Here is a 15073-nt window from a genome sequence, read left to right on the forward strand (position 1 = left end):
GATTGAATGAATTTTTCCAATCTGAACATTTGCAGCTAGTTTCTAGTTTCCAGAAAAGCAGTGAGGCCAATAATACAGATTTCAGTGAAGAACAAATAATCAGAATTATCTAAAGAAGCATTAGGCAAGAAGCTAATTGATTAACTTAATTGACTCCCTAATTGTAAATATAGACCATTTCAGATTATTTGAATATATATATGTATATACTCATATATATATATACACACACATAAGTACATATATACATATATATACATACATATACATATATACATATACATATGTATATACCTATATATATATACATATACATATATACATATACATATATACATGTTACAAAACACCAAGTGTTTCTTTTGAGACATTATAATTTGGAATCAAATATAGTACCAACATATTTCTCCTCCCATTTTACCTGCTTCTTTATTTCCTTTCTTCTTTTCATCATCAATTATTAGAAACTGCCAAGCATATAGCTTATGCTCAGTAAAGATTGATAGAAGAATGGGTGCATGCATATTAAAACAATAATACAATAATTTGACAAGTTTTGTAATACCCAAACTAGAGTAACTTTATCTAATACATAAAGTATAGTTAGTTACCAAGGGGGAATTTATTGCAAATATCAACATATCTTATATAAAGTGATATTTGGAAAAGAGGGAAAATAAGATAAAATGGCATGTGTCTTTTTAGAACATCTCAAATAAGATATTTCATTTTCTCCTTTCTTCCTGCAATGGAACTTTCTCATCTACTGTTATGAAGTGTAAAATGTGAAGAATATTGGTATAGGCATTCTCCTGGGAGCACTGGCCACTGACGCATTCATGAACCAAACTGGGTAGACTATTATTATTTGGAAAAGTCTGAATACTTGTGGCTAGTACCTTTGCCCTAGGTTGAATCGGTAAAGTGAATTATATTCTTCACCCCCACATCTAACTCTGAGAGTTTTGATCTTTCTCATGGGGTCTACTGATTAATCTGCTTACTTAATAACTTTCAGATTTATCTTCTTATCAAAGTTCAATTCACCAATGAGGGCACCTCTTTAAAAGAAACCAGACATTCTGAATTATGAGCCCCTTGTCACTTTCTATGTTCTGCCATTTTTAGTTTAAACATGGTACTACAGGTCCACCACAGTATTAGCTTTTTTAAAAAATGTACCGGGAAAACCTGATCAGTTCAGTTCAGTCAAACTCTTTGTGACTCCACGGACTGCAGCACACCAGGCCTCCCTGTCCATCACCAACTCCCAGAACTTGCTCAAACTCATGTGCATCAAGTCAACCATCCAGCCATCTCATCCTCTGTCATCACCTTCTTCTCCTGCCTTCAATCTTTCCCAGCATCAGGATCTTTTCCAATGAATCAGTTCTTCCCATCAGGTGGGCAGAGTATTGAAGCTTCAGCTTCAGCATCAGTCCTTCCAATGAATATTCAGGACTGATTTCCTTTAGGATTGACTGGTTTGATCTCTTCTCAGTCCAGTTCAGTTCACTTCAGTCCAGTCACTCAGTCGTGTCTGACTCTTTCTGACCCCATGGACTGCAGCACCCCAGGCTTCCCTGTCCATCACCAACTCCCGGAGTTTACCTACTTCTCAAACTCATGTTCATTGAGTTGGTGATGCCATCCAACCATCTCATTCTCTGTCATCCCCTTCTCCTCCTGCCTTCAGTCTTTCCCAGCATCGGGGTCTTTTCCAATGAGTCAGTTCTTCACAAGAGGTGGTCAAAGTACTGGAGTTTCAGCTTCAGCATTAGTCCTTCCAATGAATATTCAGGACTGATTTCCTTTAGGATGGACTGGTTGGATCTCCTTGCAGTCCAAGGGACTCTCAAGAGTCTTCTCCAACACCACAGTTCAAAAGCATCAACTCTTCGGTGCTCAGCCTTCTTCACGGTCCAACCCTGACATTCATACATGACCACTGGAAAAACCAAAACTTTGACTAGATGGACCTTTGTTGGCAAAGTAATGTCTTTGCTTTTTAATATGCTGTCTAGGTTGCTCATAACTTTTCTTCCAAGGAGCAAGCGTCTTTTAATTTCATTGCTGCAGTCACCATCTGCAATGATTTTGGAGCCCAAGAAAATAAAGTCTGTCATTGTTTCCCTATCTATCTGCCATGAAGTGATGGGACCGGATGCCATGATCTTCGTTTTCTGAATGTTGAGTTTTAAGCTAACATTTTCACTCTCTTCTTTCACTTTCATCAAGAGGCTCTTTAGTTCTTCTCTTTCTGCCATAACTGTGGTATCATCTACATATCTGAGGTTCTTGATATTTCTCCTGGCAATCTTGATTCCAGCTTGTGCTTCGTTCAGTCCAGCATTTCTCATGATGTGCTCTGCATATAAGTTAAATAAGCAGGGTGACAATATATAGCCTTGGTATAACCCTTCCCCAATTTGGAACCAGTCCATAGTTCCATGTCAAGTTCTAACTGTTGCTTCTTGACCTGCATACAGATTCCTCAGGAGGCACATCAGGTGGTCTGGTATTCCCATCTCTTGAAGACTTTTCCACAATGTGCTGTGATCCACACAGTCAAAGGCTTTGGCATAGTCAATAAAGCAGAAGTAGATGTTCTTCTGGAACTCTCTCGCTTTTTTATGATACAACAGATATTGGCAATTTGACCTCTGGTTCCTCTGCCTTTTTTGAATCCAGCTTGAACATCTGTAAGTTCTTGGTTCACATACTATTAAAACCTCACTGGGAGAATTTTGAGCATTACTTTGCTATCATGTGAAATGAGTACAATTGTGCTGTAGTTTGAACATTCTTTGGCATTGCCTTTCTTTGGGATTGGAATGAAAACTGACCTTTTCCAGTCTTGTGGTCATTGCTGAGTTTTCCAAATTTACTGGCATATTGAATCCAGCACTTTCACAACATTATCATTTAGGATTTGAAATAACTCAATTGGCTCAACTGGAATTCCATCATTTCCATTATCTTTTCGTAGTGATGCTTCCTAAGGCTCACTTGACTTCACATTCCAGGATGTCTGGCCCTAGGTGAGTGATCACACCATAGTGGTTATCTGGGTCATGAAAATCTTCTGTGTATTCTTGCCACCTCTTCGTAATATCTTCTGCTTCTGTTAGGTCCATACCATTTCTGTCCTTTATTCTGCCAATCTTTGCATGAAATGATCCCTTGGTATCTCTGATTTTCTTGAAGAAATCTCTAGTCTTTCCCATTCTGTTGTTTTCCTCTACTTCTTTGCATTGATCACTTAGAAAGGCTTTCTTATCTCTCCTTGCTATTCTTTGGAACTCTGCATCCAAATGGGAATATCTTTCCTTTTTCTCCTTTGCCTTTCACTTCTCTTCTTTTCTCAGCTATTTGTAAGGCCTCCTCAGACAACCATTTTGCCTTTTTGCATTTCTTTTTCTTGGGGATGGTCTAGATCACTGCCTCCTGTACAATGTCATGAACCTCTGTCCATAGAGGCACTCTGTCTATCAAATCTAGTCCCTTGATTCTATTTGTCACTTCCACTGTATAGGCTGTGGATTTTGTGGATTTGATTTAGGCTGTACCTGAATGACCTAGTGGTTTTCCCTACTTTCTTCAATTTAAGTCTGAATTTGGCAATAAGGAGTTCATGATCTGAGCTACAGTCAGCTCCTGGTCTTGTTTTTGCTGACTGTATGGAGCTTCTCCATTTTCAGCTGCAGAGAATATAATCAGTCTGATTTCGGTATTGACCATCCAGTGATGTCCATGTGTGAAGTCTTCTCTTGTATTGTTGGAAGAGGGTATTTGCTATGACCAGTGCTTTCTCTTAGCAAAATTCTCTTAGCCTTTGCCCTGCTTCCTTCTGTACTCCAAGGCGGATTTTGCCTGTTACTCCAGGTATCCCTTGACTTCCTACTTTTGTATTCCAGTCCCCTGTGATGAAAAGGACATCTTCTTTTGCTGTTAGGTCTAGAAGGTCTTGTAGGTCTTCATAGGACCATTCAACTTCAGCTTCTTCTGCGTTACTGGTCGGGGCATAGACTTGGATTACTGTGATATTGAATGGTTTGCATTGGAAATGAACAAAGATCATTCTGTCATTTTTGAGATTGCACCCAAGTACAGAATTTCGGACTCTTTTGTTGACTGTGAGAGCCACTCCACTTCTTCTAAGGGATTCCTGCCCACAGTAACAGATATAAAGGTCATCTGAATTAAATTCACCCAATCCAATACATTTTAGTTCACTGATTTCTAAAATGCTGAAATACAGGGAAAGTCTGTATTTTACACAAAAACATCATATGGTAATGAATGAGAGAACACAGAAGATTATTTCAAGGTGTTTTTGAAATTTGATTCAAATAATTTCTTTTTGGTTCCTCCTAAGAGGGTAAGGTTCTGTTAAACTATTCATTTACAAAATACTCTTTTCTAAAGAAAAATATGTCAAGTTTTTCTACATAATGTGACTTTGCTTCTATGAGATAATAGGTTGAATCTGAACTTACCTGCAGAATCCTATAGAGTTGAATATACCATTTAAAAATTTTAGGTTTGAGTCTGTGACAAAATGTTCAGAAAGAATGTTTTGAACTTAGTGACTGTATTAAATGTGTCTTATGAAAGCTAAACTACCACTCTATTTATTATCAACTAATACTTCATCAAATTCATCAACCTCTATATTCAGATCATCCTAAAATATAGGCAATACATTGATGCTAAGTGAAATGTCAAAATGTAAATATGTTGGGTTAAAGGCTACATCTTCCTCATAGGACTAAAAGCTTATAATATATATCTCTTTATGTTGGACTTCTGAGATACCTCTGTGTATTTCAGAATGTTTTAATTAATATTATGTTCCTCCTGTAAATTACATTGAAAATCTTTGAAACTAGGAATCCTTACCTATTTGATTATCAGGGGTCTGAATAAAGAGTTTTCACTGTATGTCCACACAAATACGTGCTTATTTTTAACTCAGTGTATTGGGCAACTTTGACCTGTAGATACAAGGGCCATTTATGGTATAAATGATCAAAATATGCTTTGCATGTAACAAAGGCCCATATTATTAAGAGGTAAATGTTACAAAAATAATGTGTAGTGTAAATGCATATTTAAACATGACCAAGAGAATTCTCCTTTGATAAATATGCTTTTCTGCATGAAATCATATTTAAACGCTAACTTATAGCAGCAACTTTTTTTTGGTGACAATTCAATATTTTGTTCTTTTTGTGGGTGTTCTGTTTGTTTGCAGTCAGATGAGTGAGCCTCATAGCGGTTTGACGCTCAAATGTGCCAAGTGTGGAGTAGTTTCAACAACAGCTTTATCAGCCACCACCGCCAGTAACGCCATGTTAGTCCCAATCATTTACATCTTCTTGTTACAAATCTTTTACCGTGCATGTGAGAAAATGCTATGATGGAAAATAAATCATATTCGCTAATATTAGAACTAAGAACATACTTAAATGTTTGTAATTTGCAACTGCTTTTATAACTATTGTGGGATTGCTTATCAAAAAATAAGTAAAACTGTGGAATCTTATCTGCTTTGTGGCTTCCAAGTTAATATCTTGGTGCCACATACAAGAATGATTTGTTGAATGGGGATTAGGTTATGGCCTGAGGCGTACGTGCAGCTACATAATGTGGCTCCTTCTCTTCCAACAGGGCATCTCTCTGGAGCTCCTGTGTGGTGTTGCCCCTTCTGGCTCTGACGTGGATGTCTGCAGTTCTGGCCATGACAGACAAGCGCTCCATCCTCTTTCAAATACTTTTTGCTGTGTTTGATTCATTACAAGGCTTTGTGATAGTCATGGTCCACTGCATTCTTCGAAGAGAGGTGAGAAAGATCATTCTTGCAAGGATGAGGAATGATACTCAGAAGAGTATTTTCCATGTTAATAAATAGGATATTTTCTTTTAATAACCTGGTCTTGAGATTAAAGCTGGTCTCCTCTAAAGACAGTTGTTTGAGAGTCAATGCTAAAGGAAAAAGTTAAGGCAAAAGGGGCTCCTTGGACTCTGAAAGTGACAGATTAAAACAAATGGGACAAAGCAAGGGGAAATACCAGCAGAGGTGCTGAGAGAGGCTATGATGCAATCACAGGTATAGATAAGAGGGTGGGCAGCCTATCTGTAGAAGATAATATGATGCTGTTTCTTAAAGCTGTTCCCTGACTTGTGCTTCTACACACAGCGTAACCCCATTCCTCAAATTTATCTAATTTTGTTTTAGATAGAAAATATTGAATATGAATGAACAATTCTTTTGTCTCTATACTAAGGTGTGATTAAGGTTACTCAATTGGGATGATTTTGATATGTGATGCTTCGAAAACACACAGACATACCCCAAAAATAACGACAGTGGAGCATGATGGACAGTCCCCAAGGACTGTAGGTCTATAATCACAGCATTTCTCCAGGTTCTGGTGAGGTTTGCTGGTAGCACTGAAAGAAGGAAGTCATCCTTCATGAACTGAGACTGACTTGCACCAAATCTATCCAGATGAGTGATGGAGTTCACACTTAAATTGTTTAGGGATGAAATATTATTTTCCAACTGGTGCAAAAATTATTCTGCATGCTTGCAAGCACCAACACAGTGTTTACAAGGTTTCTGAGTCATTTTAGTGTTTACTCTGGGGATGGTGGTGACTAAAACACACAGTGACACAGTGCCATGCTAGTAATTTTGAGAAGATGGTATCCACTGTCATTTTCTATTATCTAGTTTGCACGAGAACTTTATTATGATGTTCATATTGCAAAATGAGTATGGGATCTGAGTACACATCCCATAGCTTTTACAGTGATGTGTGAAGGTAAGCAAAGTTTTTAACGTTATTTACCAGATGAGGAGAAAAACGTTTCTGAGCTCCTTTAGTATAATACAGATGTCAGCCATAAACCCACAAGTGTATTCCAAGAACATTGTATGATGAAAAACAAGGAAAACAGAAGAATGACTTCACATTGCAAGGGGAAAGGGAATTTCATCACTTAAAAAATCTGATATAGCTCACCATTGCCAGGACATCACAAATTACTACCTAGAATATCAGCATTAAAAACCTTTTAAGTGTTGCATTTTTCATAGACCAAAGTTGCATAAAAATGTTCTTCTCCGACCATAACTATTGAAAGGTTGTTGCTGAACCACAAAAAGATGCCAGGATTCTTGGCCTATGGAGGAGAAAAATTCAATCCGGGGCCAGAGACAAGGCTTGATCACTCAGAGCTTTTGTGTAATAAAGTTTTATTAAAGTATGAAAGAGACAGAGAAAGCGTCTGACATAGACATCAGAAGGGGCGGAAAGAGTACCCCTTGCTAGTGTTAGCCATGGAGTTATATACTTTTAGTTAGTTATTACAATGAATCAAAAGAATGTCTCAAGTTTGTGAAAATTTTATCAGACCCACTCCTGCAATTTACATTTTAGGATGACAAGATTAGAATTTAACAATAGAGAGATCATACCAGACCCACTCCCATAATACATTCTAAGATATCAGAATTAGTCAGAAGGTTTTCATGAAGGAGAAACTGTCCTTCCAGCCCTCCAGCTGGGTACATTGTTGTTTTATAATTCCTAGTACAGTTTAAACTGAGTTGTGTAATTGACTAAGACTAAGGAATATAGAGGGAAAAAAACATTTATCCTTTTCTCCTCCTTGAGAATTACAGACCCCTATCTCCACTCCGAGAGCCCCAGACCCCTTTCTCCTCCTTGGGGACCCTGGACTTCTTATCAATCTGCCTAGGAATTGACTCTCTCACCATCCTGAGAGTCTTCCATGTTAATATTATCTCTAATATGTTTATGTAACAAAATTGTTTGAAGTGTGTGGACACGATACATTTTTGATTGATGATTCAGGATGAACAATGTGGGCTGTAAGGAAGATACATGATTTATCTGCATGAGATTTTCAGAAGATATTAATATTTTAGGTGTTAAAGAGGAGAAGATGTCCCATCTCTAAATTAAGTCTTTATTTTTCTTCAAGAATAAGCTCTCTAAAAAGCCTTAGGCTATGATCAAAATATTCAGGTTTTAAAGTGACAGATATTTTGTTGGCTGATTATCAGATTTGTGCTGCTTACATGAAGAAAAATACTTGGCACAAAAATTCAGTTCCGCCATAACTTTTCCATACTTGCTAATTGGATTAAAAATTATCAAAAACATGATTTAAGAGTTCAGTTCGGTTTCAGTCGCTCAGTCATGTCTGACTATTTGCAACCCCATGGACTGCAGCACGCCAGGCTTCCCTGTCCATCACTAACTCCCAGAGTTTACTCAAACTCATGTCTATTGAGTCGGTGATGCCATCCAACCATCTCATCCTCTGTCGTCCCCTTCTCCTCCCACCTTCAATCTTCCCCAGCATCAGGGTCTTTTCCAAGGAGTCAGTTCTTCACATCAGGTGGCCAAAGTATTAGAGTTTCAGCTTCAGCATCAGTCCTTCCAATGAATATTCAGGACTGATTTCCTTTAGGATGGACTGGTTGGATCTCCTTACTGTCCAAGGGACTCTCTTAAGAGTAATTAAATTAAATCATATAGAAATACTTCTGTTAAATACATGTCTGTAAACATATATTTTCTGTATTAATAAGATGCAAAATATGGATTTTTGGCCTTGTTGTTGCATTTTCAATGATTAGTTCAGACTGAATAATTTTACTGTTGATAAATTAATAGCAGAGTGTCATATCTCTCATTTTAACACTGAAATCATAAATTGCATATTCAGTAGTTTTGCATTGACCCTTAAAAATACCCTGTAACATTGCGAAAATACATAGAGAAGATATCAGTTATAGGCAAGTCTCTTTCAGAATTCTTCAATGGAAATTGTTACTCAAAAACCAAAAGAGCCTCTTAAATTTTGCAAATTCCAAAGAATGCATCAGAAGGATATCTCACTGAATTCACAGAAGTTATTTTTTTTTTTTACCTTCTAAGTGTGTATTGCCAGACATTAGCAATAGGTCTATCTGGCTGTGTGTGGACACACAGCCCTAGCATTAACCACCATCCAGGAGAACAAGGCAGCTTTCCATGTCCTAGTGTCTCCTGGGAACAAACATTTCATAAAAACACACCAGAGCAAATGAACTTAAGAGCTACAATATTGGGTAATGACTCACATCTATCACTCTACTTGATAATCTGATAGGAGTTTTATATCTACTGTTTTTTTTTTTCACTTTAAAACATTTCCTTCGAACAATTCAAAATAGTTTGTATGTACTCTTTGTTTTTTTATTTCTTTAAAATTTATGGTGTTCTTGCTATGTGCCAGCGCCTATGCTAGATGTTTATTTTTTATTTTTAAATTAATTTATTTACTTGGCTGTTTCACATGGCTTATAAGGTCTTAGTTCCCCAACCAGCCATCAAACCTGGACCCTTAGCAGTGAAAGCAGAGTCCTAACCACTGGACAGCCAGGGAATCCCCTGGACATCTTCTTTCTTAAAAGTGTGTAGTAAGAAAGACATTAGCAGTTTCCTAGAGCTGGGGTGGGGGCTGGTAGAAAATAAGGGGTGACTGTCAGTGGGTATTGGGTTTCTTTGGGGGGGTGATGAAAAGATTTTCAAACTGGATTCTAGGGTGGCTACTAAAAGCCTTTATACACCTTACATGGGTGACCTTTAAAACATGTAAATCCCATCCCAGTAAAGCTATTTTAAAAAACAAACAAAAAAAGTGTATGAGCGAATTAAGGATTATTTCCTTCCATTTAGAGAGAGGCTGGATACAAATAAACATATTTCTGTTTCTGTGTATTTTGGTACATGCTAACATAATTTGGTTGTCTTTAGTCTTTAATGTTTCATCCAATATAATTCAGAAGGCTTTCCCTGTGTTTGTTTCTGCAGTCTTCTCTGAAGCAGGCGGGTGTGCACAGGGGAGGAAGGGAGCTTTGCAGGTTAAGAAGGACAAAAGAAATAAAATACTGTAAAACAGTGGCATTTTAAATGTTAAGGGGGGGACTCTTCATTCATTTTTAAAGCAGTGCTGCATTCAATGGGTCAAATTTTTCTAAACTATTCCAAGTCAAGAAAGAAAGGAGAAAGGATCATTCTGATACGATCTCAACTTAATTATATTTCACTTTTCTAAAAAATAAATCAAATTGATTATTTGCCTAGTAGTTTGTTGTGACTCCAGACTGAGATCTTAATGTTTAAATTTCATAACATGTATATTCTTGAAGTGCAATTTCTCCTTCTGAAGCCCCTCTTTTAAATTGCCTTAGCAGATGTCTCTGACAAAAGAGAAAGTGCAAAGAGGGAATGAGAATTTTTAAAAAATTAAACCATCTGATCACAACACATGACTTTCAGAAACAAACCTACATCTTGAAAGCTAATGTGTCATACCTCATAAGATAAGGATAAGGATCTAATAGAAAATAACAAGGATATAATAGAAAATAGAAAATATAGGTGTTTCCTTCATTTACCCATCATTTTGTTCCATCTTAAGTGTTTTCTGTTAATTTCTATTGGAGTAGAGCTGCCTTACAATGTTGTGTTCGTTTCTGATGTACAAGGTGAATCAGCTGTATGTTTACACGTATCCCCTCTTCTTTGGATTCCCTTCCCGTTTAGGTTGCCACAGAACACGGGGGAGAGTTCCCTGTGCGTTCTTGATTAGGATTCATTTGCATTAAGCACAGAACGACATACCCACTGTTTACTATTCTCTGCATTGCTATGGAAATCCTAACTACACCAGAGCCACCAGCGCTTTGAAATAGTTGCCGTTGCTAGGAAACCGCTTCCCTGGTGCTGCACATTCTTCTCGTGGCTGCTGTCTCTGGCTGTGCCTGGATCTAAGACAGTCGTCCAGCTTGATGGCAGAGGGGGAAAATAACAAGATTGTGGTACGAAATAAGCCGCAATAAAACCCTCTCACTGAAAAGAAGGGGGAAAGGCGAGTGCCTAGATGGATCATTTTGTCCTGTCAGTGTGTGAGGATGCTGGGGCCGCTTCGAAGCATCAGTCACAGGGCCAAGCTCGTCTGTCTTCTTTCTCTGCTGCTGGCAGGAGGGCTGGGCTGCACCAGATGAGGTCCCAGAAGCTTCATCCAAACCTGGGCAGCGATTTTGTAGCAATGCTTAAAATAAACATGAACAGGGTTTTCTTTCTTTCTGTATCTCCCACTCCCTCCCAGTACCCCCTCCTTTTTTTCCTGTCAACTTCCCTTTTGACTTATTATTTTCATAAAAATACAGATGATCAAAGTTATTTATAAGCATATGACAGTGAATATACGAAGCAGACAAGCCACCTTAACTATCTCAGTTAAAATGAATATTCTCTCCCAAATAAATCATTTTTTAAAAAATGAAATCAGTAGTGGTGAAATAACTTGATGGCAATTTGAAAAGAGGTGTATTGCACATAATATAGTTCAGATGGAGAGTTGCGTGATTCTCCCAGATTGATTTGCAGGGAAATTAGGTAGGACCCATGTGACACAGAAGAAGGTACGTGGTAGTCTCCTGTGGAAAGAGGGCAGGGGCTTCAGTGGTCTTGGAAGACGAGGGGGTGGGTGATAGAAGACTTCAGAACCGGAAGGGGTCCTGATGAAGAAAGTGAAAGTTTCACATGGAGGAAAATGGAGAGAGGGGCGTGGGCATATGTCTACCTAGAAATGAAGCTTGTGGTGAGTTGCAGAGAGTTGCTTCTCCTCTGAGACCACCTGGGCCCATGAGGCATAAAGCAAGTGATGACATGATCCTGAAAAACAGGATGAATTTTTTTTTTTAATGGCTCTGACCGTGGCACCAAGAAGAAAACAGGACCGATGACATTTAAGGGCACAGCCCTAAGTGGTGTTTTAGAACTTTCTCTTTATGGTGCGCGGAGGCCTTGAAAAGAGGCCACTGTATGTCACAAGTAAGAGATTTCAGAAAATGAGTGAGTAGCCCAAGGTGGGGAGGGTCAGGGTTCTTGCTCAAAGGGGAGTTGGGTTAAAGAGGGTGAGGTGGGTTGCTAAGAGCTTCATCTTTGTCAGGTTGAATTGAAGCTTCCAAAAAAAAAAAAGCTTTTAAAGATTTATTTTGTTTGTCTAGTTTTTAATAAGACAGAATGTGTCTGGAAATGGGAGAACGGCTAAAGATTCCACAATAAATCTGGATTTTATTTTATTTATTTATTTATTTATATATATATAGTTTTTTATTTATGAATTTATTTGGCTGCACCAAGTCTTAGTTGCAGCATGTGGGATCTAGTTCCCTGACCAGGGATCGAACCTGGACCCCCTGCATTGGGAGCTCAGAGTCTTAACCACTGGGCCAGCAGGGAAGTCCTAAATCTGGATTTTAGTTGGAACAGAGGGTAGGAAACACAGAGACGCCTTTAAATAGGCACGTGGACAGGAGCAGGCAAGGACCATGTGTAGCCCTATATGCTTCTCCCAGATATCACCAGCCTCCCTGCACTCAGGAGTCATCCCGTTTCTTAGTCAGAAGATTGTTAGTTGTGTCTTTCGTTCCAAGTTCGGTTTTTCTGATTGGAGCATAATTTCAATTCTGTCATGAATATTTCTGTCCATCTTGATCCACATGTGTGGTTCTCCAACTCCATACAGGGAGCTTCACAAGAGGGTGAAACCAGGTTGACTCACAGGAGAGCGCCAGTGAACAAGTTAAGACCCAGAGAGGTCATGGCAGAGATCTGGCGTGTCTGCTAGGTAGCATCCAGCCGCGGCTTTCTAGCTCCCTTCTCTCTCCTTTCAGACCGCAGCGCCCCAGCTTGCAACAGTGTTAAACTGGTGACGAGAAGTTGAGTACATCTGGAATAAAGGTTTAAAATAACTGTAAGAAGTAAGAGGTCACGAGTCAAGGTTTTGTTCTCTGCCTTGACATGAACAGCACAAAGCCCACAGTATCTCCCAGGAAGGCGCGGGTGGAGGTGTCTGGTGTGTGACCCCCTTTGCTTCTTTTCTCTTCGTGTGCTGAAGAAATGCTATTACGCTTTTTCAGGTCACACATGTGAAATGCTGTCGAGGACAGCTCCTGTGACCCTTGAACCCATACAAGGAAACGTAAAACTCTGCAACAATTTTGAGACTAAGTGACAATCCCTTGAGTGTTAGAGAATTCCAGTAGAAAGTCATTAGCACTGAAATTTGGGACCAGAGTCCATATTTTTCCTTCAGCATATAGGAAATGATTAACCATGTTTGTTCATTTCCTTTCCTATCAGAGAGGTCAGATAATACTCTAATTATGTGTAGTTATTCATGGTGCTTCTGTGAACTCGTGTAATGAACATGAAACTGACAACATTCATTCATTTACTGGTGAAATGATATGAAATTTAATGTAATTTAAAAGCCATTTGTTCAACTATGAATCAATAGAAACAATAGTTGATATTAGATTCAGAAAGAAAAAAAGAATTTAAGCTCTTCTCCTAGTCTAACAATCTCCAATAAACGATCCTCAGAAATTGGAAAGTATGGAAGACAGCCCGGAGGTAAAGCTGTCTTCTTAAAAGGGGAAGATTTGGGGTCTGTAGCTAAATACAGAGCCAGTCTCCAACAGTGCAGCTCTCTCCCGGAGCTCCCTCTAAATCGCAGCTCTGCCAAGCATTGCTCCATGTTCTTCCCCAGCAGACTCTAAATCTGGCACTGACTTTCATGGTGACGTCGCCCGCTGTCTTCAGAGCAAGGACCAGCAGAGATGCTCTGGCTGGCTGCTGCTGAGATGAACTGAGTCACTGTCCCCAGGGGAGGGGAAGGAGCGAGATACACCCTGCAGACCTCTGAATACTGTTCTTTCCCAGGAACCCATCTACAGGAAAAGGGGGGATAGCTTTCTCAGGAGATCTTAGAGCCGCCCCCAGCAAGATCTGGCCAAGGTAACTTTGGTTGTGCCTGGCGGGATCCTCTCAGAAGACAACCTGATGGCTTGCTGTGGTCCCCTCACTATATTTTTGAAGATGTTTCTTGACACTTCTTTTTTTATTTCACAACATGATGCCAGCTTTCTGTAAAGTCTCCTAAATATTCCAAGTCTTTTCACATATCTCTTCTTTGCTACACACTGATGCTTTTTAACCCTCTGTCTGGCTGTCAATTAAGGTGAAAGATCTGTGGCAGAGTATTATAAAAATAGGACATTTTGAAATCTAGATATTAACTGTGCCACAATTTGTGTTCAATAATTATTCTAGACAGTTTTGTTTAAGAATTATATTTACTCGCCCTACATAAGTTTAAAATTTGATTGATATTGGAAGAACTCAGAGGTATAATGATTTTAGTATCTAAAAAGAACCTTTAAGTTGGTACCTAAAGTAAGTGACTTGTTCACAAATAGTCAACTTAAGGAGTGAAGTGAAGTTAAAGTCACTCAGTTGGGTCAACTCTGCAACCCCATGGCCTGTCACCCACTCTGTCCATGGGGTTCTCTAGATAAGAATACTGGAGTGGGTTGCAATTCCCTTCTTCCCAATCCAGGGATCGAACCTGGGTCTCCTGCCAGATTCTCTACCATCTGAGCCACCAGGGAAGACTCAGCTTAAATAATGAATGTCTGAATCTTCTAACAATTATTTTTCTTCCATCTTAATCACAAGGCAGGAAAAACATCAGGGCTATTGTCGTCCAGTCTTGTAAATATGACTTTTGACACACAAAACATTAATTTCAGCATGGAGCAATCATATCTGAATTCTGTCTTTTGTTTGTTTTTATGCTTTCTCCTTGTTTGGAATTAAAGTCCTCAGAGACTTGTTTTTTTAAAACTTTTTGTTGTTCTTCACAAATACAATTTAAATTAACTCACCAAAGATAAAAGTCTCTTTGCTTACTTGATAGAACATTCATTTAATTATCAAAATGTTTCCAAATGACTACAGATACATCTTCCAGGTACTATCTTGCTTGAAACAACCTTTTCTGTGATAAAAGTACGTGGTGTGAGATCTAGTCTAATTATTCTTCCCTGTCAGTATTCAATAAATATTTAAGGCTAGCTCATCTAGATTGCCTGAATGCAATCTTAAGATTTTTTTTTTTAATCAAACAGAGGAAT

At 38.6% G+C, this 15073-nt stretch overlaps 1 protein-coding gene across 1 annotated transcript in view; it reads left to right on the forward strand.

Annotated features, from left to right (window-relative positions):
• Nucleotides 1–15073, forward strand: part of ADGRB3 (adhesion G protein-coupled receptor B3) — an 844067-nt gene that overhangs the window by 789974 nt on the left and 39020 nt on the right. The window contains exons 23-24 of the mRNA XM_065911328.1: nucleotides 5258–5356; nucleotides 5674–5845. Of these exons, the coding sequence (XP_065767400.1) occupies nucleotides 5258–5356; nucleotides 5674–5845 (271 nt within the window). The remainder of the gene's footprint in view (nucleotides 1–5257; nucleotides 5357–5673; nucleotides 5846–15073) is intronic.

This window comes from Muntiacus reevesi, chromosome 19 (assembly GCF_963930625.1).
Source record: "Muntiacus reevesi chromosome 19, mMunRee1.1, whole genome shotgun sequence".
Taxonomy (NCBI): Eukaryota; Metazoa; Chordata; class Mammalia; order Artiodactyla; family Cervidae; genus Muntiacus; species Muntiacus reevesi.